This window comes from Schistocerca americana, chromosome 3 (genome assembly GCF_021461395.2).
Source record: "Schistocerca americana isolate TAMUIC-IGC-003095 chromosome 3, iqSchAmer2.1, whole genome shotgun sequence".
Classification (NCBI taxonomy): domain Eukaryota; kingdom Metazoa; phylum Arthropoda; class Insecta; order Orthoptera; family Acrididae; genus Schistocerca; species Schistocerca americana.
In genome coordinates, this window is record NC_060121.1 from 292,033,464 (window position 1) to 292,059,796 (window position 26,333).

A 26,333-nucleotide genomic window follows, 5' to 3' on the forward strand; every position below is an offset into this window, starting at 1 on the left:
AGAAATGATGTAGGGAAAGTGAAACGAGCTGTCGCCCAAGTACCGATAGCGAATGTCTATATACATTCATTATGTTATCTACGACGTATGAAATTACGATGATAATTCGGGAGCGCTAACTGAGAAAGCTTATCAATAGAAATGATTAACAACTTTGTACACAGAAAATACTCTGGTACCAGAATTATGGAACGCAACAGCGCTTTTCACCAACCACTCATATCCTACAACAACGTTTCTTTCACAAATGACATAAATCCCCCTCCACGAGCTGCAGCCTCTGTTGCTAGAAACGCTCGACAGCAGCGCTGTCTGTTCGCGCATGCGCTCTGCGCTACTGTGTGGCGCTCGAGTCAAGTGGGTATCAGCAAGTGACACCGTACGCAGGTGCCTAGTGCATTCATAGCGTTCTACATGACAGGAGCGGCAGAAACGTCAACATGTTTGTCGATTTGGCTGCCCGCGAGAGGGGCGCTCTACTTGCCGAATCCCAACCCTGCCTAATACCAGGGTGAGTAAAAGTGAAGCACTTTTTGGATTTTTTTTCTTGGTGTGTGGTACGTCCATCAGTATTGAGAAATTACTCTTCCATTTGCAACAGTGTGTCGGCAATTATTTCTGCTTTTGCTGGTGGAAAAAAAAATCTTATCAGTTCGCGTAGTTAGGTCAGGAGTGTAATAATGATGCTTCTTTTACCTGCCAGTATATATTGTATTGTCAGTGCCATCAACTACATTTCGTGGAATCATCATTCAGCTCAACGAATGATTGGAGATATAGAGGAAAATTTGTGGCGAGAAGTAATCTACAGAGTTGAGAAAATTGCCTCCGTCAAAAACTGAACATTTGCACGCATCTATGAAACGTGTGATTCATTTTCTCGCCACCATAAATCAGTGTTGCGGCGATTCGCTGCATAACTTTAACAATTGTCACCACGCTTACATTGATTAAAACTGCATTCAGAAGACGTGTACTTCTAGCCAGAATAACAAGGGTTGCCTAGCGCATGCGCGGATAAGCGGCCGCAGAGCATTGTTGCCAGGATGACTCAACTTGATTAATGAAATTCGAAATAGTGACTCATTAACACCTAAAGTCCTCAACTAAGCACACCTCGTGCTTCAGATTACTGAAGCGTTCTTTGTACTTCTAACACTTATTGCAATGGCAGCTGTCTGCCCGATATTGACACAACCATTGCCTGTATGGAACGCTCCGGCGTTCCGCCGCGTCTTCTCTATAATATAGCTGTTAAGAGAGCCAGTCTATAACGTTTTGTTGCGATCCACTGATACTTACGAAAGAATTTGCTTATGTAGTGATTTAACGAAGATTCACCTTTTATTAAATTATGCTGTTTATTGTCTTAATGTTAATGAGGATAATAATTGTAAACATATCGCCTGATGCTTTTAGAGAAATAATCAGCTTCATTTTATTACATATTACAAAAAAAAAAAAAAAAAAAAAAAAAAAAAAAAAAAAAAAAAAAAAAAAAAACTGTCGGAGGATGATTAGCTGAAGATTCTAAAACGGCAAAGGATCGCTACTTAGTCTGCAAACGGAAAGTTTGGAAAGATTATCGGTAAAAGATGAAAATTTCCATGAAACGTCGTTTGGACATTTTTAGAACTTGAGATTCTTTCGGGCTAACGGGCACTTTTTGCATTACAGGTAAGGAATTACCTGAAGCTTGTAGTGAGGGTTTCTTTCATCTAATTCAAGTAAACACTCGAAGTACGTGCGACGCAAAGTGCCAAGATGACAGTTTTGCTGTACAATGTCATGCTACCGAGCGCACAAGCTTCAAGGGCGATATCAGGGCTGCGTTAACGTTAGGTTTGAACGTAATTATTTCAGAGCATTTAAAATACGATTTTCCGTAAACCTTCTTACCATTTACTCTAGCTTTGGCTCAAAAAAACAATAAGAATACCGTTAACAATAATTCAGTAAAAAAAATGCAGGGTGACCAACATAATAGCTTTATAGCTACTGAGTGATACCAGTTAATCTGATACCGTTGATTTACTGTACATGCATTCTCTGAAAGAGTGTGAAAAGGTAATAGTGAAACGATTTAGTCATAAAAATATTTGGAGAACTCGATCTAAGGAAACAAAAGTATTTTTAGAAACTATTTTTAAAGTTTCTACTTCAAATTTCTCTTTACTAGCGTAAACTATTACATAACTAGTGCGTTGGATGACTGCTGGTTGCAAAAAGAACCTAATTTCAAGTTTTCATTCAGTCATGAGCAGGTTTTGAGCAGAAAGTAACATACACAAACAAAAATGTGGACGGCAGAGAAAAGAATTCCAGGAAAATATACAAAATTCACGTCATTCACTTCTAAAACATATCCATGATGTTTCGCTGTAGATTCTTTTTCTTGCAACCCTTCTCCCCTCCGTATTTTTTTAACACTGTCTCTTTACTTCTGACTACTTACTTACATTTATTAACGCAATTTTAGTTACGTAAAATGCAGTTTTTGTAAAGTTGCAATTCATCAAAACCTCACCTCCACTCTCATGCCCTCCAGAATTAAATTGACCCACACAAACTTAAACACTGACAGTAGAAATTTCATCTAGCATATTAATATTCAGGGTATTAAATGAAAATGTCGAATATTTTGAGATGATAGTCAAAATTCAGTACATAATAACTCAAACTGCAAAAGGTATTTACTTCGAACAACTTTTCCTGCAAATATTTTGGTGTATGCAATAAAAATGAAAATAGATTTTTTTTTTTTTTTTTTTTTTTACGTTAACACCTATAACGCCCCCTTCAGCTAGTGACTTGCAAAGCGTTAACACTCAATAGAGAACCTCTTTCGATTTCTGTTATATTTCGTATTTTTTCGGCAATGTGAATTTGCAAATTGCACTTGAATTATAAAATAGCTCATGAGGTATACTATAAAAAGCTGTTCTGTTTGGGTACTCGGGCCACGAGACAATACACAGAGTTGATAGCTACAGTGTCTCCCTCCAGGAGCCAGCAGCGAATTACTCAAGAGGCAGCTACCGGCATAGCTGACTTCAGAATGCATAGGTTTCTAAACAGTAGACGGCGCTCCGTCCAACCAGGCGAAACGTTCGTAATGATCTACGGTATGAATGTTGCTGCTCATGTCTGAATACTGCAAGGTTGTTAGTCGACTACTCGTGAAACACCCAGAAAACTTAGAATCCTAGGGGACATCGACACAGCTCTCCCTAGCTAATAAACAGATTTATAATCAAACGAGACGAGTAACTGCAATGCTCATTACCCTCACTGAATGATTGATGTTTCAATTTGGCCACTGCACAACGATAACGCCGTCACAGTGAGAACAAGCTTAGATGTGGACTGGATTTTATTTATTATTAGTGCGTCGCAAGAGATTGATATTTACTCTAATGACTGACATAAATCACTGTAAAACTACCGGAGAAAAAGGTTATCTGAAACTCGAATCAAATTAGAAAATCACGCTAACACTGTGAGAAGGTACCAAAAAGGGTGGAAGGCTGCACGGGGAAAGCGCAACAAGATCTGTTCATCTGGGCATCTCGCGAAATCAGTTAATTATACAACAAGAATCCACAAATTAAGCAGCACAAGTTGAGGGCCAACGTAACAAAGTGACGAGTTGTTCAGAAAGTGTTTCGCACTACTGCAGTTGCGACACTTTTCGTGTTGATCAGCACCAGACGGTAGCCCACAGAGGAAATGCCCAGTACGGTGGACTCGAGCAGAATAGCCCAGAACCTTTGTTCGCGGCCCTCAACTGGCAAACTTTCCGAAAAATACTATATCGAGCGACGACCCATTGCTATTGATATTGAAACACGAGAATATCGCTTATTTCATTAAAAAAAGGAACGCAGCAAAAACTTCCCACTCTTGGTGTACAAAACTCAGATTAACAAACATGGGGTTGTTACAGGGTCGTTGAAGCGACTGGTGGGCTTCTTTTCACTTTGCTTCATTGCACCAAGCACGGAGGCAATTAGGTCGGATTAACAGAATTTCGGAGTGAACCCCACCGTTTTTGTCACGCTAGCTGGGCAGCATGATGTTCGTGCAGAAAAGGCAAAAGCATCGAACTAGGTGATTCTCTGGAGACGGTAGTAGCGGCACGGTGCCCACTGACCTCAGCCAGGTGAGGTGTCAGCTCTGCTCACCAAAACCCAAAGCAGGCCGCAGCCTCCCCTACGTGAAAACCTGTCCGTCTCCCTGGGAATGTTCGCCTCTCGTAATGATTCACTGATGGCGTTCTGCCGACAAGACCCTGAGACCACACCGGGAGTGCATCTTCCCAGGGTGAAAAACGCAAAACATTCTTCCCAAGGACACATGTTCAGTACTCTCAGTAAAAGTAACCACCAAATTGTTTCATAAAATGAAACAATATCGCTTAGCAATACGCCAGTAATGTCGCCCAGGATAAATATTTCTGCAGAGGACTCAAAGAATACTTGTATCAAATCGATGAGAATTCGCAAAAATGTCTGGATTCTGAGCATTATTGAAAATCTATGGAGTCGCATAAAACCAAACACTGGGAGCTGGCTAAATCAAGAAATTAAGTCACGGTACCTTCAGAGCAAGTATAAATATTGAAAGGTCCCTTGGAACAACACGTGTTGTATTTCTAGAAATAAAGAATAATTTTATACCAGCTGAGGTAAAAATGCAGTCTCTTGCGAAATTGTATGGACATTAATAACCATCAAGAATGGGTTGAAAGTTGTAGTTAGATCTTCCTATTGGCCCCTAAACTATAGCATATAGAACTCACTGATGACTTCAGAGAAAATCTGTTCCCTGCTCCATATGTTTCCAGGCCATGCTTGGAGATTTAATTATACCTCAGTTGTTTGGGAAAATAACTACTTTATAAATGGCAGACGAGACAGAACTTCCTGCGAAACAGGTGTAAACTCTTTCTCTAAAAGCTGCTTTGACTAGATAGTTTCACAATGGTGCCCATAACGGAAATACACTAGACTTAGCTACAAACAGACCTGACCACTTGGAGTACAGAGAATGGGATCGGTAATGACAGGTCCATTTGCATTGATAATTAGCACCAAGATGAAGAATTACCTTGCTGGAAGAGTAAACAGAGAAGTATAAATGTTCACTAAGACTCACGTTTCTGACTTAACATACAACACTAAGTGGGGGGGCGGGGGGGTGTTGGGATGGAGGAGGGAGGGAATTAATGTGTTACATTGCTACTAAACCATCGTAAAGTTTACTACTTCACATTTTGTTCGATGGAAGTTTTATTTGTAAGTATGCATTAATTAATTAAAATTAATAGATTTCCATTGGTGTGTTACATACCAAATTAGGTACAAAATGCCTTGTTTTGTAGGTTTAGTAATCTAGGATTAAGCTACAAACTTTTATTTCAGGCAGTGAAAACAGAGGAAGTGCGGCAAGAATTTGAACGAATAGCCGACAGAGCTCCAGAAAACCAGTTTCTAGCAGAAAAACAATTACAGATGGCATACAATTTCAGGGAGCTTCTGAAGGAAAAGCGCCTATTGCAGAGTAGACAAAAAAATCGCGGAAAGGCAAATACTGATTGAACGCACTAGTCTGCGCGAATGGCAATGCACGAAGCCTTGAATAACTACTGCTATAAAATTTTATCAGGGGACGAGTCCCAAAAGCCCAAGAAATGTCTCAATTATTAAGACCGTCAGTGGAACAAAAATTTGTGTTCACACAATTATGGGTGAGAATGCCAGCGCAATGAGCAAAATAGTATCTGGAAAGTGGAATTGAGCCTTGAAATGTTGTTTCACAGTGGAAAATGAAGTCATAGTTCAGTAGATGTAGCTTGCTAAGATGACTGACAATCAGTAGCAACTGAGGATACTGGACATATACAACGGACAGCACAATGGTGACGGGTTTGTTTGATCCACGGTAGAGCTGGAAAAAACGCGAGTTGACACTTGTTTGAAGATGTATGTCAACTATTTCGCGAAATCATAGTTATAAATATTCAAGGAACGGTATTTAATGACGAGTCTAGGAACATACTGCAACCTCTTATGCATCGTACCCGCAGGGATCGCGGAAGACGAAGGTTCAATCCCGCGTCCGGCCGTCCTGATTTAGGTTTTCCGTGATTTCCCTAAATCGCTCCAGGCAAATGCCGGGATGGTTCCTTTGAAAGGGCACTGCCGATTTCCTTCCCCATCCTTCCCTAATCCTATGAGACCGATGACCTCACTGTCTGGTCTCCTTCCCCAAAGAACCCAACCCCAACCCGGACCTCGGAGACAGGCATTTAAGCAGTCATTCTTTCCTCGATCTACACGTGAATAAAGCGGGAATGAGCCCTGATATGTGATGCATTGCAATTCACAATAGTTTGCTGAGTATGAATATACAGGGCGATGTTTTCCACCGTGTACAAACTCTGGGGATGATCGATGAGATGATATGGAACAACCACCGTCTAATTAACTCATGTCTGTGAAAGCATGGTTTCCGTGCTAGACCATTTATTCAGTCAGTCTTTGGTAGAAAGACTGCGGTCTGATACGCGAGGTATCATGCAGCCAGTTACAGTATATTTGGTTTCCTCCTAGAGGGTGGTTCTGTTCCTCATACGTCATGCTCTAGCCGCCTCTCCTGCCATAGTAATTGATAATGTTGTCATATTCACTTCTCTTGCTGAATCACCTTGCAGTTCACGTGAAACAGCGTTGTACACGTTGTATTCGAATCGAGAGCTTGCCGACACGGTCTTTACTTACGGAAAGACAATTGGCGGGCAGCAAGGTTGCATCAGGCCTATCCACGACAACCACCACAGCATTCAACGTTCAACAGTGTTTCGCCGTTTGTCTGAGAAAGGGTCGTTTCAGGAAACAGGAAATAATGAAGCACGTACCCGAAATGTTGGAACACCTCACTTGGAGGGAAAAGTGATAAACACTGTGGAAGGCGACCGCCGTGTCAATACCAGGAAATTGTCCTGCCAGTGCGGTGTAAGCCAGACGTCCGTGAGGAACATTCTCCATGACAATTGTCACTTCCCTTATCGCTTGCAGCTTGTGCAGGGCTTACTAGCGACAGACCGACTTTTCACTTTGGGAGCAGTTTTGTCACTTTTTTATCAGGCAACCACGGTTCTGGGATTTGTCATTCAACCTAGTCACAGGTAAGACCAGCTTCACGCGGAGTGGTACCTTCAACTTTCCTAAGTCATCCGTTAGGATAGTATGCATAACTGCCATGGTATGGTGACAGCGAATCATCAGCATCGGTGCAGCTGGAATGTGTGGCCCGGAATAAGTGGCGATCGTATTTTGGAACCAGTCTCCTTCACGTCGCCTAACAGGACGGAACTATCTGCGTTTCTTGCGGGTGACTTTGCCTCCCCTGCTGGAAGAAATGCCACTGACGATTCGAAGGGTTATGTGGCTGCTACAATCTTGTTCCAGCCCACTTCGCCGTTAACGTCCGGACGCATCTCCATCGTGTCTTCCCTGGATGGGACGAGAGGGGCCCGTTGCATGGCCTGCTCGTTGACCAGATCTCAACCCGTGCGATTTTTGGTTATGGGACCATCTCACAAGACAAGTATCGTGTATGCAGAGCCATTCCAGATGTGGAGACACTGGAACGGCGTATTCATGCTGCCTTTGGCACTGTTCGGATGCAGCCTGGCCGATGTGAACGTGTGAGACAGAACATGCTACGGCGCGTTCACACATGTGCTGAGCCACAAGGAAACTATTTTCAGCACATACTGTAACTGTCGCTGCATGCTGCATCGCGTATTAGACCGCAATCTCTGTAACAATGTATGACTGAGTAAATGTTCTGTATCGTGGAAACCACGAATTTCCGGACATAAGTTAGACCCTTTTTTGTTCCGTATTCTTTCATCGATCAATCCCTAGAATTTGTACACGGTGAAAAAAATCCCTGTAGGTGCAGGATCGATCGCAGTGGGCTACATCAAATCAATTGTAAGACTGAATACAGCGAGAGCAACAATGAAAATGCACAGTGCCAGTGTGTGCGACTTAATTTGAAATTGGACTAGGAACGACCTACGGTGAAACGGTGGGAGGGTGGGAGAGTGGGAGAGTGGTTTACGACACATCAGTTTTACAGCTGTTTCCGGCGTAACACAGAGGGCTATAAACAATACCTGCTTTTGTCCTTCCCGTTCCGAGCCTCTTTCTCCTGTTGACAAAGATTGGTTGGGTTTACAAATGTTACCGTAGCTACGGTTCAATTGTAAATTATACGAATTTGTCTCCCATCTGGCGAGTTACAGGTTACTAGAGTGTTAGCGCGAAGACAGTACCACAGGACGCGTAGGTACTTTTTGCACACAGTTTCGTTTGGCATAGTAGTCTAAGATTTCTGCCGACCATCTACATCGACTAGTATACTTTATAAGGCACTTACTTTGTGTGGTGGAGGGTACTTCTGGCATCCCTCTTTTGTTGCATTCGATAATCGTGGGTGGGAAGAATAATTGTAGGTAAACCTCTCGATACCCCTGTTTCCTCGTCATGGTCTTTCCGCAAGACTTAACTGGGAGGGTGTAATATGTTGCTGAACTTCTCATATCGTAGAGATTTTACCCAAGGGCCCTTACACCCAACTATACAAACATTTTGTATAACTAGCATAACATTAGTTATGGGGTAGAACTTTTACCATGAATGTAAGTCCCTTCCCCCAACATAAGACAGAGATGAATATATAAAGATGGGTTCAAGTTTTTGTAATGACTATATAGTTCATAATTGTAAATAATGGCAAGTTTACAAGAGTACTTCTATGTAAGTATTGAACAATAAGCTTAATTGTTGAACAAAGAACAAAACGTTACACACATTTTTCATTACACACAGTTTAGTTATTACATTACAAAACGTTAGTTACAATTTCTGATCTGTGACATACATGAATGAGTTCAAATTTCACGGTGTTGTACGTTAGCTTTACTTTGTGTTACTGACGAAGTAACAGTACCAACTTTCAACGTCTGTTCATTCGTGCATAATTGTCTCATTAGTGTGTTAACTGAGTAAGGAAGCTTGGTGTGAATGCCTTCAAATATGGAGCGAATCGCTTCTGAAATAGTTTTAATTTTTGAGTCATAGTGGATTGTCGAGTTTCTAATGATCCATGGATCATTTAATATTATTTCCAATGTATTACTTTGGACACCCTGAAGTTTTTTTTATATACGTAGACCCCAAATGGAGCAGGTGTCCAACAGTACTGGTTGTATTATCAGCCTGTAAGATTTCATTAGAAATGACCTTTTATTTAGGGATATAAGGTAACTTGCTTCCTTCGCTACATCTGTTACACGTTTCTTGAAAGTAAGGCATTTGTCCTGTTGCTCGACTCTTCTTGATGTGTAAGTTGTAGAAATTTCAACAGTAAATGTTTCGATACACTAATAATCTCCTGTTGGAGTTCAGTCTAACGTAACCAACCCAGTCTCGTATGGCTCCCAGGCTGATGAACCTATACGCAGGAATCTGTCTGGCGAGTGTTTTGTAACCCATTTCTTTCGTGGATGAATAACATTTCCTTAAGATTCTTCGAATAAACGTTAGCATTTCATGTTTTCTTATAATTTTATGTGGACAGTAGCTTTAGGTTGCTTCCAGCGATTACTCCTAGGCATTTAACGATCATTATTGATGTCGGCAATGACGTAGCATTTGTAACAAACACAAATTCGACGGGGCGCACTCTGAGTTGAGGTATATCCCAATACATCGTTTCGTTCTCATGGCGTCGGGACAGCTACAAGGGGACACCCCGGTGTGAATGTGTTAGCTTTTCGCACTTGCATCATAAGGCGCCCGCGTAAGTCCACACTGCAGCGCTCGTGTCTCGCGTGCACACCCGGTTATGATTAGGGCTTAAACTCGTATTAAGTAACCACCGGACTTTGCGCACCAAGACTCTAAATGTTCCGGAAATACAAACGCCAAGTTTACACACCGGAACGACCCTACGCTAAAAGAAGCGTAATTATCGTCCTTCCATAAATGTTTGGAGTTTCCGCCCAAGCTCAACACAACAGACGTCATTCTATCAGAAACGCCACATTTTGTCAAGAGACACTAACGCGAAAAGTTTTAAAGTATTATCTGTTAAAGTGTAAAATTTTAGAAGTTGTTTGGTAGCGTTATTTTCCTGTCGTCACGAAAATATTCACAGCAAACTAGTGAACTATTGATTAATTTTTCTCCCTTTTGAAGTCTTTGAAAGTATCGATAAAACTATACTGTCGGCCGACGGCGAACATACGATCAGTTTAGATCCCTTCTCAGGTATGTAATCAACTCTAATCGTTTTCGATTGATAGAACTCATTGCCTTTGTCGACTTAACAGCTGCCTGCGGCACCATCAAGCACAGGAAGTTGCTTAAAGTGACCAAAATTGCGAAAAAAATTTTATTGACTCTTCGTTTACTACATTGAATTGAAAGTTCAGTCCTGAATATTACGTCCCAATTCACATTACGAAGTGTGATAAAAATAATTGCAAAAGCTTCACGGAGCCACGCCCCTTTCTTGTTCTGCATTTCTTCATTTTAAGTGTTCCTGCAGCGTTTTCTTACAAACTTGTGGAATCAAAATGCGGATAATTGTTGTTGTTACCTTCACTTCAAAGGCTGGTTTGATGTTCTCCATGTTACTATATCCTGCACAAACCGCTTCACCTCCAAGTAACTACTGTAACCTACATCCCTATGAATCTGCTTACTGTAGTCATCTTTTGGTGTCCCTCTACGATTTTTACTCTCCTCACTTCCCTCCAGTACTAAATTGGTGATCCCTTGATGCCTCAGAATGTCTCCTACCAATCGATCCCTTCTTTTAGTCAGGCTGTACCACATATTTCTCTTCTCCCCAGTTCTGTTCAGTACCTCTTGATTAGTTACGCGATCTATCCAGCTAATCTTCAGCATTCTTCTATAGCACAACATTGAAAAAATTTCTATTCTCTTGTCTAAACTGTTCAGTGTCCATGTTTCACTTCCTTATATGGCTACACCCGATATTAACAAATTTCTCTTCAGAAATCCTTTTCTTCCCATTGCCAGCCTACATTTTATCCTCCCTATTTTGAACACCTCCCAAATAGTAACTCATTTACTACGTTAAGTGTCTCTCTTCCTAGTATAATTCCCCCAGCCTCGCATGATTTAATTTGACTACTTTTCATTATCCTCGTTTTGATTTTGTTGGTGTTCATCTTGTATCCTCCTTTCAGGATACTGTCCATTCCGTTCAACTGCTCTTCAAAGTCCTTTGCCGTCTCTGACAGAATTAAAATGTCATCGGAAGCCTCAAAGTTTTTATTTCTTCTCCCTGGACCCTAATTACTACTACAAATTTCTGTGTCCTTTGCTGCTTGCTCAATATACAGACTGAATAACATCGGGGATAGCTACAATACTGTTTATTTGTTTGCTAGTTAAAAACGATTTCGAATAACATCCTTGTCACTGATGTTGTATTCTTTGGTTTCTGCTGTTTGTTTATAAGTGGTTGCAAAGGAGTAATTCTTACGAAAGTTGTGTGTGGATCTATTATCACAATCTGCAGCATTCCTCTTCGCAATAGTGTTTAAAAAGGTTAGCAAATGTCTTCCTTCTCGATGTCATAAGGACAACTTGAAAACTAGTTCAATAATTGTGAATGAAGACGTCTCTTCAAGCAAGAAAACAAGTGCTACGAAGAGATGATTTGCTGCAGCTGTTTTTTTCCACTCAGTTTGAAAACCAGGTTAACCCAATGTGTCAAAGAAAAAACTGCTTGATGATAAAGAGGGGTATGCATATAGTTTGCACTCCTTCGCCAAGATAAGGCAAATATCAGTATCAGATCTTTAATTCAGGTTATCCACAACCTACATTATGGAAATTTTATGTACCTTTTCCTCACAAACCACTGACGTTAGAATTCTTAAATTTGGCATAGAATTAGTTATTACTAGAGTGAAACTATCTGTGGAAAGAATTTTAATTTAATGCAATATTAAGACCTTTGTGTAAGAGAGAAGGCCTAAAATTTGGTGCATTTTTCAGATATTTGGAGAGCTGTAAAAATCCAGTAAATTAAGTCATCAAGATTCTATTGTACAGGAATTTGCAATAATGGTCTACCAAACTTTATGTAAAAAGGCATCAATTTCGTGCGGACACATTTTTCAAGAAAGGACAATTTGTACTCTCCTTTTTGGAAAAATGTGTTATTTCTAATTAAAACGGTGTGACGTCAATAAATATGAAACTTACATGTGTACACATAACATTTCTTAACAACTGTGCCAAATTTATATTGTTCTGAAAACTTCAGACTTCAAAAGGTTTCCTTCAAAGTACTGCAATTTCGCATACGACGCGTCCCCCCCCCCCCCCCCCCCCCCCTCCCTTTTAAGAAGATACGCCACACGCTAGTGATTACCAAGGAACATCTCTGATATGCATTCTCATGCATAACAGATGTCAGATCTTCTTTCAGGGCAACAAGAGCAGCTGGCGTGTACAAAAGCACTGTCCACGTAAAGGTTCTTTCCTGTTCCTTATAGCCATAATATTTTCAACAACGATCAGTTCATTACAGAACACTCCAGGTATTTCATCTATGCTGATGATACAGCAGTGGCTGCCAAACGGAAGAAGTTTGAAGAGGTGGACACGCTTGGCCTTCACTAAGAGGTCAATCACATGAGGCTAAATCCCGACAAGACTGAGGCGTGCGCATTTCACTTACGGAATAAGAAAGTTGGGAACGAATTGGACATCACATAGCAGGCCAAACGTCTTCAGTGTTTCCCAGCACGTGTATATCTGGATATTACTCTACAAAACACACTGTCCTTCAATAAATATGGCCATAACACCATCTGAACGTCAGTGTAAAGGAACAATGTTTTGAGGAAGCTCACAGCCACCACTTTCACATACTGAGAACTTCTGCTCTCGCTGTTCGCTATTTATTACGAAATTCGAGTCCATATTGTGATGAATCAAAGAAAATGGGGTGTGTGTCTGATGCAGGGCACGCCTAAGTTGCATCTGCTCACGCCAATCAGGTGACACTGCAGTCAGTGAGACTGTCAAAGTCCTGTCGGGGTGTATACAGCCAACCCCAGCCACAAACTTTACCCGATTGTTTGAATAGCTCCCACACTGTCGGCAAGGTCGTTGCTGCCGATGCGGAGCAGGCAAAGCAGATTAATGATCCGTGTCATCCACCACATAATAATGCTGTAGTCTGCAGATCGAAATCTAGACAGCTTCATCGCTACGACTCAACCACTGGAAGGAACACTAGAGTCTAACCACGTCTTTAGATGGAAGAGAGAGCTGCCGTCGAATATTCCTGCAAAAGGAGGGTTGGTATACGCACCCCTCCCACCAGCATGCAAAGCTTCAGCATCCTTCTACCTGATGGTGACGTTCTGCAAGAGCGGAACAATAAGATCCTGGCCATATGCTCAAGTTTTCGAGTCTATTGGTCAGACCTGGGAACCTTAGATAGCTACAGGGCTTTAATCATTGGTTCTGGAGCAGTGATGAGTTTGCGAGAGAGACTGAAAGTTTTTAGAAATCCTTAGATCTGAAAATATTTGTTTGTATAATTCTGACAGCTGTTTTCTGCTGTTTTGAGAGTTGATTGCTGTGTAGTCCGTTCTGTTTGCTTTAATACTAAAGATTTTGCGTGCACCGAAAAATTAATTTCCGGCCTATTTAAACAATGAAAAGATCGGCTTTAAATGCTTTTGGCGAAGAAGTCCCATCTAAGGCAACACTTTATAATTGGTGCAGGGAATTCAAAAAAAGATCGGTTTTGTCTCAGTGACTAATTTCGTGAAGGATGCCCAAGTACTGACGTTACTGATGAAAATATTGCCACTGTTCAAACAATGCTTGAAGATCAACAGACATGTTATGAATTTATTAGTGACGCTGGCCATTGGTAATATCAAATCCAAAACATTTTACGTCAGCGCTTTGATGTGAGGAAACTTCGTTGTCGGAGGAATCCACATAAACTCTCCTGTTCAAAACCAACACATGGAGTGGTGCAGACAACTTTTGGATTAATTCGAAATTGGCACTTCAAATTAGGTCTGGAATATTGTTAGTAGTAATGAATCTTAGATTTTTTGATCCTGAAAAGAAGTTAATTGGCCCAAAGGGCCTTTCGAACTGAGCCGAAACCCAGTAACGTCAGACCAATTTGTTCTGGTAAGATGATGGTTTGCTAGTTTTTTCTGAAACTAGCTATATTACTACCAAGCATTAGAAGACACTGCCGATTAGTACACAATGTTAGTTTCATGCAATTTTTTTAAAAAGTTCGTCAAAAACGCCCAAAAGGTAAAACTAATTTTATATTACGTCAACGCATCGCTGCATACGACAAAACTGTGTATCTGCATGCGATAATGGTCAGCCCATGGATCCTCCATTATACAACTTGATTTCTTTTTGTTTCCAAAAATAAAGATTAAATGCATGTAATCACTTTCATCAGAAGAAGCAGTGGAATATTATAAACACCTGGTTTCTGAAGTACTTGAAGAGTGGCATCATCGCTTTAAGGACTGATTCGGTAGGATGCAAAAGTATATTTATGTTAAAATGAAATATTTTGAATTACAATAGTCATTTAATTTTTTAAAATTAATTCTTGTTGGATTTTCGAAGCAATTTGTCGCCCCCGTGAACTTGTTTCAGGGATCTAACAGAGGTTGGCGATCCTTATGAAGATTATTTTATAAGTGCAGCACTGCAGAGAATTTATCTGGGTCCATTAATAAACACTTCTAGTTAAACATCGGAAAACTACCGCGCGCAACTTGTCCCCCGCGTAATAGCGTGTACGTTCCGGAGACGACCACGGGTGAGTCACTGAAAGCTCCGAAAACGAGACGGAGTGACGTTTCACCAGTATCAGAGTTAAAAAAAAAAAAAAAAAAAAAAGAAAACTGGTAAGCTTCTGGTATGTGTTGGATATCTTGGGGTAATATCTTGAAGCTCCAGCGTTTGGGTTTGGTGTCCTTGTGAGTCTGACATAGACATCAGATGATGTCAGAGACGCCCTGCTAGGACAAACAGTTGAGTGTAGCCCATACGAAAGTATAAAATCGTCTAATAACTACGTATTCAGCGAGACGCCAAATCGTAATCTTTGTCTTCAATCCTTTCTTAAGAAAGCATAACAGATACTCAGCAAACCGAAATTGTAATCATTCTGAGGCGACGTTCTCGTACAACTGTGTTCATTGAATGAAGGCCTGGTGTTACAGGTAGCCTGCACATCAGTTCTACAGCCTTTATCGTATACCTTGCGTAGGAAATATAAGAAGACTAAGTATATAGGCAGAGTCGTCTTTCCCTTCCCTTGCTCCATTTGCGTGTTGACTAGCCCAAGGAGTGGCTGCATTCACAACAGTGGCTTGTGGATTATGCAGATCTAAGACCTATTTAGGAGTAGTTTCTCCAGCCGACCTTGCACCTAAAAGACTTCAGAACCAGTTTCCACCTTCAGAGACGTTTGTTTTTCTCGGTCTTTTTATGTACGTGTTAAATAGGACATAGCGTGGCAGACTAGGATTGTAGGTAAAGGAGTCACGGAAAGGCGATATTTTGAATTAAGGAAGAATGGGGGAGGGCACTTCTTACCACATGCAACTGTAAATCTTTCGTTTATATTTCGTAGAACCCTAAAACTTCCAGCTTTACAATTATTGCCTGCGGGATCATCGATAATCTGTGACGGCAGATATTGCCATACTGGTTACTGTTTTTAGGATTTCGTAACTGTCGTTAAAAGCGGAGCCATTGTAGCGTCACTTTTTCTGTCTGTTCAAAACCCTTTTTTCTCAGTAACAGGTAGACATATGAAGTTGAAATTTGTCACATACTAAGGTATATAGCCCCTTTGTGATATAGGAAACAGTAAATTCGAAGTCAATGCAATGAAAAGATACGCCATTTATTACATATTTCGATAATAGCAGACTCATTAGAACCTATAGGGTACATCTGCCTATACGTAGGATCATGGAATTTGGCAAGAACAAAGGTTTCACAGTGCAAGTAAAAGAAAAATTAGAAAATTAATTTGTAATTACATTATATGAAAACATTTATCATTTATCAAATATCAGACTAGAAATTAAAACACTCTCGAAAGTCTTGGAATCCCTGGAACAGATATCTTGTCAATATAAATCTCTATAACAGGCAAAATAATCGCGCTAGTGTTACTCGCGCCTGATCAATATTTTGAAATACGCTTTCCATTCTCTATCCCTAAAAATAGAGCGGCTTGTTAGTTCTGACCCATTGTAGAGTCATCATCTTTTCAAACACCAGGAGAGCTTGAAGTGAACAGAAAGAGTCTCAGTGGGAAATATTGGAAGGAAATTTTCAGATCTGGCCCTTGCCTTACAACTGGGGAACCCTTCGGAAAGAACCTGGGGATGGCAACTGTTCTTAATGTAATTCTAGAATAGTGTCCTAGACTAAGTTGAAAGCCTAAGTTATGTATGTGTGTTTATTTCCGTACAGAGCAAGTTGCTGGCTCAAGGGTGCCCATACGATAATTTGTAGCGAGGCGTAGACCTGGGGTAGGGAGTGTTTTTAATGTTTTGGCAGACTAATGGCGACTACCAATGAACTATAGAAGTTTGAGCTCCGACTCTGCCAAAAACCTGAGTAACATCGACGAATGTCTTTTTCTTGAATCAAAAACACATGAGTAAACGATGTTTTCCCCTTTCCTGAGAGCTGGAGGGGGGGGGGGGGGGGGGGGGGGGAGCGGCGACTTACCCCGGGTACGTGTGCCCTTGTGCTGGCTTACTCGGCGCGCGTACAATACACCTACGTCGCTGCCAGTCGCAGTTAATACGACCCTTGTATCGTCCTCCTACTGGTCTCTTGCATGTCACGTCTATAACTCATATCCTAAGCCTTGAACTTCTGGAGGCGAATAACGTACGTATAATTAAAAACTGTACACCTAACAATGATAGTTGTTGCAAATAATTAGGTTAGAATCACGTTAATACTAAATGGCATAATCCCCTCGATGTTCATGCTATGACTGAATTTCTGTTTGAAAATACCTCTACCATCGGTGCTGGAAGATTGTAGAAGAATGGAGTTAAATTTGTTGCGGGTGTGCAAGAGATTGTCAAAATATCATACCTGTGAGAAATGAGTGTCAACATACCTTCACCCAGACGTGAAACATATTGTAACATTGCACTGCCTGACATGAGCACCAATACTCCACATACACACAGAAATAATTTGTGCATTTCCGATGCTTCAGTCTCTTCCTTTCACGATATGTCAGCATACTTCGCGCTTCGTTGTGCTATTAATGTTGCTCTGAATCATAAAAATATTAGAAAACTCTGACAGGATACCACTCTACTTCTTATTTAAATCAAATCAGACTCTGATAAAACACATAAAGGTTGTTGACGAAGCACAGATTGGAGTTAAAATCAAACCGGTTCAGTTACTGCCCGGTGGTATAAGATGCGTGACGCTGCTTCCGACCTTGTTGCGTAATCGGTTTGTCCTCTTGTGTTAAATGAACACGTAACACGTGTCTCCGGTTAAAGCCGAAGGTTCACTGGCAACGCCGCTTTGCCACTACGTTATTAAGCGGATGTCTCATTTTCTCTGACAGGTTATTTCGTGCCTAGGTTTGAGCATTAAAGATACTGCAGCAAAATGTCAGTGCTACATTTGCTGTGTAAAAAATGGAATGCCACTCCTCGGCCTAACTTTCGCGATCTAAAGCAGGTTTCCTCTCGGCTCTGCTCCTATAGCTTAACGCGCAGCGTTCTGGTCGACGGGACAGGGGGGTGGCCCTGGCCTCGGGAGAGTTTGTACGCCGGATTATAACGCACTTCGGCCCTGTTGGAACTGTTTCCCAGCGCCTTACTGAACATTAGCAGCACCTTATGAATAAGCACAAGATATGCAGATGCGTATTCTAGCCCATGGAGAAATAAGGGTGGTACAATAAGGACGCACCTCCCAACACGTAGTAAAGTGGCTCACGTAATATCGATATAAACGTTTTAGGCGGTATCCCATCTCTTTCAGGCAAATGCCGCGCTTTTGCCAAACCACCTCCTCGGAAAATACGAAGCAGAATTACTATAGTTGTAATACATAACACGCAGAGCAAAATTTACGGTGTTGAGACGGATGAGGTTTGCGACGTTCCTCTATTAGATCAGCTCTCGTGACACTAGCGCTACACGTAACTACTGTGGCTCTTTGCTGCTGCATTCGTTTCTTTCGTTTCGCTGACTGAGTAGTTAAAACGTAAAACTGCTGATCGCATATGTGTACCCGTCACCACTTGCACAAATAGAACACAGTATACGTGTTCCTTGGAGCTGTGAATGTTTGTAGATCCTAGTTTGCATTAACTACGGAAAAATATAAAGAGGAATTTGTATGCAGGCTGATACATGTTACATGAAACCAATGTTTTTGATATGCTCGGAGACAATCTTCCTTTACATACGTAGGTGTATCGTATAAAAGTACGCAAGGAAATAGAGATCTTCATAGGCGACTGCAGGTTTCTCGGGACCATTTACTGTTAACAGTGGCGTTGTTTAAAATGTCTTAATAGTGTAGCGCAAAAAGTGCGTACCCTTAATCCGTAGACATCTAGCTGAAAAGTCAAGCATATTTTCGACTATCGGACACACGTTAGTTCTTGATAAAAATTCGGGTATTTTGAACGATTGACGGGGTTTAAGTTAGAAGATTCTAAGAGTGTGAGAACAGCACTTTCTGCTGAGGCAGGCAGCTCAATCTGTGCTCCTGTGTGTGCTCAATAAGTGCTTAAACTGTCAAGTGCTCTTGTTAGTAAGCCTGCTGTCTAACTGGTATTTAATTCAACGCGATCTTATTTCGGTGGAGCCGCTGGGTAACTTGGCAGCGTACAGGACGGTTTTGCTAAATAGGTATAAATTGCAGGGAACCATCCGTAACAGGTTAAGGAGCGAAAAAGGCCATGCAGAAATGCCGACAGTAATGCGTTCTAAGGGAGATACACCCTTTTGGAGGGGGAAGTAAAAGAACTTTCTAGTGCCCCCGGCGTCAGTATCAGGTTGGTGGTTCGTCAGCAGGGGGTAACCCAGACGCCCGTGTGGAAAGCTCTCCACAACTATCGCTGTCTGTATTAATTGCAGCGCGTGGAGGCTTTAGTAGCTGCGGACTTGCCTATGCGGCGACAGTTTATTCGTTGGTTCGTGTATTCACAGATGAGGCTACCTTCACGACGGGCGGAACTGTAAACCTTCACAACACGCACCTCCTAGGCTATGGGGAATCCCCCTGCTATGGTTGCAGCGAACCATCAGCACCAGTTGATGCTCATTGTGTGGTCGGTGAGTATTGGGGACGTCGTGGGACCTTCGTTTCACAAAGCTCACAGGCGACGCATATCTGCACTTCGTGCGGATGTTCCTGCCTCGCTTCCTTAAAGACGCCTTTGGTGGTACGAAGAGTGACGCAGATACTACATGATGGTGCTGCAGTTCACTGTCCTCTAGAGTGTGGAGCTAAAACACTACTACAAACATAACATTCCACTTGCCTGCAGTGTTCTTATGTGTGTTTTCAATGACTGAAAGCTACATTGTCAAAGATATGAAATATTTCTAAGTGGGTGCACTTTCTCTTGGAAAGCATTTCTGGCTCTATATCCACATGACTCATATCTCATGGGTCGTTCTGTGTAGTTTCTCCCCATTTAGGAAACTCATCCTTCATAAGCTCAAGATTTTCATCAGAACAGACCTCGTACACAGTACTGCATCTCGGCCACAGTTCTGTCCTTCGGTGGCAGGTGTATTTCAAAGGGTACCTGACCAACGCGGTCACCAATCCTGATGCCTCTTAGTGGTTTTAACTGAGCGACTAGACAGATGAGGTAACTCAAATGAACCGCTAATCGTCATGTTTGATAAACATTCAACCAGTTTCACAATACTACATATTCTACATGAACGAAGATACAAATTGGGTAAATTTTAACTTTCGTAGTGATTCTAAAAATTTAGCAACAGTTGAAAATAGCCGGTTCGTGTGGTGATCCGTGTGGGTCTGCCCGGTGCAATTAGCTTGTTCTTCCATTTCAGTGCCTAGAATGAATAAAAAAAGCTCTAAAATTTGCTGCTTATCAAAACCATAAGGACCTGTAGCAGCTGAACTCTGTACGGTTTGAAAGACAAACGTCGCTGCAAAGCACACCGTGCAGATGAGAAATTGCTAATTGTTAGACGCGACGAGTGGGCTTATGTAGACTACATGCAAAACCACTGAATGTGATCTTCATCTTGGAGTACACGAGTGCGACCTGTGTATTTCACATTACAGTAAACCTACGTCTTCAAGCTGCCGGTGACATCGACGATTACTTAGGTGTGTCGCCATACTTTCGGCGAAAAATACGCCCCACTGTTTTAAGTGAATTTTTGCTACTGTTGAAACGGTGAATACAAAACACGTTTTGTTGCTGTGTTATCGGCAGCTCCACTCTACACACACAGGATGATGAACCCACGAGCGTGCGGTTAAAGGCGCTGCAGTCTGGAACCGCAAGACCGCTACGGTCGCAGGTTCGAATCCTGCCTCTGGCATGGATGTTTGTGATGTCCTTAGGTTAGTTAGGTTTAACTAGTTCTAAGTTCTAGGGGACTAATAACCTCAGCAGTTGAGTCCCATAGTGCTCAGAGCCATTTGAACCATTTTTGAACCCACGAGCAGGTTGGCCAATACATGTGTAAGTTCAAATTCTCGTGGTTTGTGTACAAGTCTTGTGAAATCCAATAAAGGCCTGCTATGAAGTAATTCATGCCGTGAAAGGAGACTATATAGCATGAACAGTTGTCCGCTTTCAGGAAATCTATTGTCATGTGCCGTAAAGCAAGTCACATTTGTTTTCTTTCTTAACGTCAATTTACAGCAACTTTAGAGAGAGAGAGAGAGAGAGAGAGAGAGAGAGAGAGAGAGAGAGAGAGAGAGAGAGAGGGGGGGGTGGCAGGTGGCGTGGGAGGGGGAGGAAGGAAGGAGCTCGCATTCACCTTCCCACCTCACCCTTTCCCCCACCACCGTCCTCTTCTCCCTTCCCGCCATTACATGTACTACTACCGTAGGTGGCATGACTGTCTAATGTTTCTACAATTGCCTCATGTGTACTTGGAATTCTTTTATTAATATATAAGGTAATTGAAAAAGATGGACCCAATTCTTCAAAAGTAAATTAGAACTGAATAACTTAAACTCCGTTGAAAAGAAGATCGGAAGTTTAGATTGTCGCTACTGCAGCAGTCGTGATTGTTGCATAAACGACCACGAGAGTGCTCGAGCCAACAGACATGCAGTTCGCGCCAGTTTTCTGCGTTGAGTCCAGAAAGAGTGTGTGGTATCAAGTACTGACACAATCCCCAGGGCGTCATAGCAACGAAACTGCAAGTTTACGTAAGACACTGGTAGCGGTCGCACGGGATGTGGCGGATCCACTGACGCCCAAGCGCCGAGCCACGCCTCCAGCGGCTCCGTACCACTAGAAACGGGTTGCGGCAGGCATTCTCGCTCCGAGCCACTGCACTAGGCGTTGCAACGCAGGCGCCGTCTGGTAGACACCAAAGCTCCTGCTGTAGTGCAGGGAGCCTCATCCTTGTGGACGTCGATAGCTGGACTCAATTTCTTGTTGCATCATTTGATACTAGTATTCACACGTTTGGAGAAATAAAAGTTAGGTAAATCTTCTGTTTGCTGTGTTACTTGTTCTCTAATAGGCCCTCTGCTGTCTAGCTTTCCTATGCCGACAGTTGCCGCACCGCTCTGTACCCCAAATCTCCTTACCGTTGTGTACGAAGTCATGCACAACAAATTGAGTCGGCAATTTGAGTGCAGCCGACATTTTCTGTATTCAATCACCAACTAGGAAAAATATTAAGGCGTTGGTTTAAGCAGTTTTGGTCACTGCATTACACAGTCACAATCAGATGCCTGCTCACTCATGTTACTCAATTGTTACATCTCCTACTGCCTCCTTAGTCTTGTGTTCATTGATCTCTCTCTCTCTCTCTCTCTCTCTCTCTCTCTCTCTGCACACCAGTATGGATGCTGATCCTACCTTCCCAGACATCTGTTAGTTCGATCCTCCACGGTAATTCTAATTCGGTATGCATCTACACGGGTGGATCGAAAGTCAACGACAGATTGGTTACACTTCTGCACATGCAAGGGAACATGAGAAGCACCCTCCACCGAGAGCCTCCAGAGTTAGTTTCCATATTTCAGGTATGTCAAATCCTTGGCCACGACAGAACTTCTTGATCTATGATTCCATGAGTTGCTTGAAAGGCATAATGCTATGCCAAAAACTTTTTGGTCGCTAGCATACAGGACCTGCTGGCTGACCTCTACAGCTTTAGCAAGACAGTCAACTTAACCTGGACACCGAGCCACAAAGGCGTTCCAGGAAATGAACTCCGTGACCGTCTAGCTAAAGATGCAACTAAAAGAGATCAACTCGACGTCGGAATACCGGGCACCGACTTACGGTTACAACTTCGACGGACTATTTCGAGGCTCTGGGAATTGGAATGGCAGGCTACTAGGACCCAAAACGATTTGAACGATTAAACGGTCCACTAAGTGTGGTGTACATCTTTCCAGGCCTCTCGGAAAGACGCCATTGTGTTGTGCGGACTACGCATCGGCCACGCGACTCACCCACGAGTTCCTTCTGCGTCGGGAGGATCCTCCTCTCTGCAGCTGCGATAGTCTACTGATGATAGCGCATGTTCTTATTCAGTGCGCCCTGTTGGCCGATCTGCTGCGCGCTCTCAGCTTACCTACCTCACTACCTCAGATGCTTGCGGATGAGCAGCCTCTACCAAAATGTCGCATCTCCTGAGGGATAGCGGATTTTACACTAAACCAATACTCCCCCACTTTTAGCGTTAGGGTTAATTATGGGGGAGGAGAGCCCCTCCGCTTGCGGCCTGTAGCCCCTATGCCACCATAGATTACTTTCTTCCTCCCTCACCTTGTTGTGCTTTTAGACCCTCTTGTGCACGATGCTACCCGAGTTCTTTTTTACCTATCGTACTAAAACTACTGTCACTTCCTTTTTCAAACTCATTGACTTGCGTATATAGTTAGAGCAGCCAAGTCCTCACTTTTCCGCTTTTCGCCGTTTTTCCGCGTTTCTTTCATGAAATGGAGGGACTGATAAGCCAGTAGTTTAGTCTCCTTAACATATAATCTCCATCGGTCACGACCAAGGATGAAGCGTATGCCGACTGAAACGGCGTGTTAACCTACTGCTTAGATGTCTGATGTGTTGCGCTAGGGACACAGTGAACACTTATAACTTGCGTTTGTAAACTTTACACCTTCCTGTTTCCCTTTATATGTAGATTATTGATATCTAATTTGTGTTTCGTGAAATAGAAATTTAAAGTCGGGCAATTGTTTTCAGGTAATTCCTTGCTTGATGTAAATGATTTGAAGTATGTTAATGGTTAAGCTTTTCATCGACATTTGTACAACGTTGTAATTCATTGTATGTCAGCACAATAAGACTTCGGTTAAAAACAAAAAGAACCTGTAGAGCAGGTAACTAAAACTAGCAGGTGTCAAGTGAAATGACAGATTGTTGATGACCTGTTCGCTGAGTGGTACGTTAAGCTTGTCGATCACTATAGTGTTATTAAAGACAAGCAGGCTATCGTTTTAGTTATTGTGAGCCGGCCGGGGTGGCCGTGCGGTTCTAGCCGCTAGTCTGGAACCGCGTGACAGCTACGGTCGCAGGTTCGAATCCAGCCTCGGGCATGGATGTGTGTGTGCTGTCCTAAGGTTAGTTAGGTTTAAGTAGTTCTATGTTCTAGGGGACTGATGACCTCAGAAGCTAAGTTCCATAGTGTTCAGAGCCATTTGAACCATTTTTTTAGTTATTGTGAATTGTATGGTATTATCTGAAGATAAAGGAGAAATACGCAGCGTATCGTACTGTGCTGCTAATAAGGCGTCGCAAATTGTTGCTTCTTTGTCAGTAGGACCTCTAAGAATACTATTAGTTCCGCGGAGTATCATTAGTTGCGTTCACAAGCAGAAGTAAGCTGTCTAAATGCGACAGCCGCACTGCTTGCTGTTTCCGCGAGAGTGCTCTGCGTGCACTCAGTCGCGCTAGACCGAACAAGCAAATCGATTTCAAGGTGACTGAGTTACAACAATAGGAGCCAATACAGTGGAGTTCGGTTCGACTGGAGTGCTAACGCCGTACTAATACGTAAACTCCATTCAAAATTGCTTTAGGGCTGACAGCTACAAAGAAAGTAAGAGTGAGGTTCTTTAAAGTCAAGCTGACGTTTTTGTTTCGTACGCTTATGGGGGGTTAATTATTTCATCCGATATTGTCTGACGGAACCGCTAGAGACAAAATTGGATGTTACGGATACAGTCACATCAAGAATGTCTCGTGACAGCTTACGAGAAATTTAATCTTTCCACCTTTGTTGAATGAACAACACGCGGGGAGCAACTACACTTGACTACACCCTCGAGCCTATTCAACTTTGGTTTCTCCGCCCCGTTTAAGAACGTTAAAAATATGTGGAAACCTTATTCTTTATTGATTTTTTAAAAGTTATTGAATGATTCGGCTTACATCCTGAGAGTATTCTCTCTCTCTCTCTCTCTCTCTCTCTCTCTCTCTCTCTCTCTCTCCGTGTGTGTGTGTGTGTGTGTGTGTGTGTGTATTTTCGGGATTAGTTACGTATCAGCTGCTAAAAATGTTGTGGACCACCTGCACATCAGCGAATGTGTGGGCTTAGATTAAAGAGGAACAGGGTGGCGCTCAAAACAGCTTCGTCGTCAAAGAGTGAATAAATACAGGTTCTGTACGGTTTTCAAGCCCTCTGGTTTCCTCCTTCCTCTCCACCCCCCGCCTGTTGCCGCGCCTCTATCGCTGTATCACTCCCTCTCTCCACCTCCACACCCTCCATCTCCTTCATCAGGGCAATTTCCAACGCCTCCCCCTCCCGGATGACGAACTTCGCTGTGACATATACCCTTCCTTCCAACTATAACCCAGCCTTGTTCCCCCCCCCCCCCTCCCCAGGGCACCCTTCTCCCCTTTCCTCCTCCTCCCAGAGCGGATTTTCCTCCATCCCCCCCTCCCCTGAGACCCTGCACCCCATACTTGCCTCTCTCCTTCCCACATCCCTCCCTACCTGGCCCTCTTCCGCGCGCGCCCCCCATTCCCCTCCCCCATCTCTTCCCCTCCCTCCCTTCTTCAGGTCTCCCTCATCTCCTTGAACCTGGCAGATCCTCTGTATTGATCATCATCAGTGTGCCACGTCAGTGTTGTGTTTAGTGCTGTTTCTCGTGTGCATCAAGAGGTGTGATTTTAATTGTGTACTGCCTTGAGGTTCGCCGTCAGTGTTACGTTGTGTGCTATGCCATCCGTCAACACCTTTATGCTCCAGTCATACTGTGCCTTGTGTTCTTTTAATCGTCGCAGTGTGTGGCTTTTTGTGTGTGCTACTTTTAAACAGTTTTTTTATCTCTGTTTTACAGTCACCCCGTTTTTTGTATCTTGCCTTCCATGATGTTCTCCCTTTTTTATATCTATGTTCGCCTTCTTCTCTCCTTTGCTGTTTTTAAATGTCTTCTATTGTTTTGTTCTATGTCTTTCGGCTGAAGAGCAGCGCATATGCTGCTGCCAGCCCGCCCCGATGGGGAATTGAAATACAATAAAGAAAGAAAAAAAAAGGGTTTTCAAGCGCATCTTAAACCATTCTTCCTGCAAAATAATTGTAACTTAAGAGAATGATGGAGATGGATAGCGATCACGCACCTTTCTCTCAAAAGTAAATCACAAAGGCTCAATAATACTGAGATCTGGTGAGTGGGTTGGCCAGGGTAGACGCGACAATAAAACTTCGTACTCCAGAAACCAATTCTGGACACTGCGAGCTGTGTGAACAGGGGCCTTGTCTTGGAACACATCAGACTTTAGGAACGAATATTGTTCACTATAATGGACCTGATCAGCCAGAATTGTCACATAATGCGATGTTAGAGTAACTATGGGCCTACGGAATACCACTGCATGGCTACCCAAATCACTGACCCTCCCGGCATGTTTCACTCTTGGCGGCAAGCAGTGTACGTGGTACACTTGAAGCGCCGTACGCCAGACGTAAACTCAGCAAGAAGTTAGAAACGGTGTGA

At 42.6% G+C, this 26,333-nt stretch overlaps 1 protein-coding gene across 1 annotated transcript in view; it reads left to right on the forward strand.

The window, feature by feature from the left end:
- The first annotated feature begins 399 nt into the window (after positions 1–399).
- Positions 400–26,333, forward strand: part of LOC124606657 (protein FAM166B-like) — a 323,554-nt gene continuing 297,620 nt past the window's right edge. Inside the window, exon 1 of the mRNA XM_047138662.1 lies at positions 400–511. Coding sequence (XP_046994618.1) covers positions 441–511 — 71 coding nt within the window. The 5' untranslated portion in view covers positions 400–440. The remainder of the gene's footprint in view (positions 512–26,333) is intronic.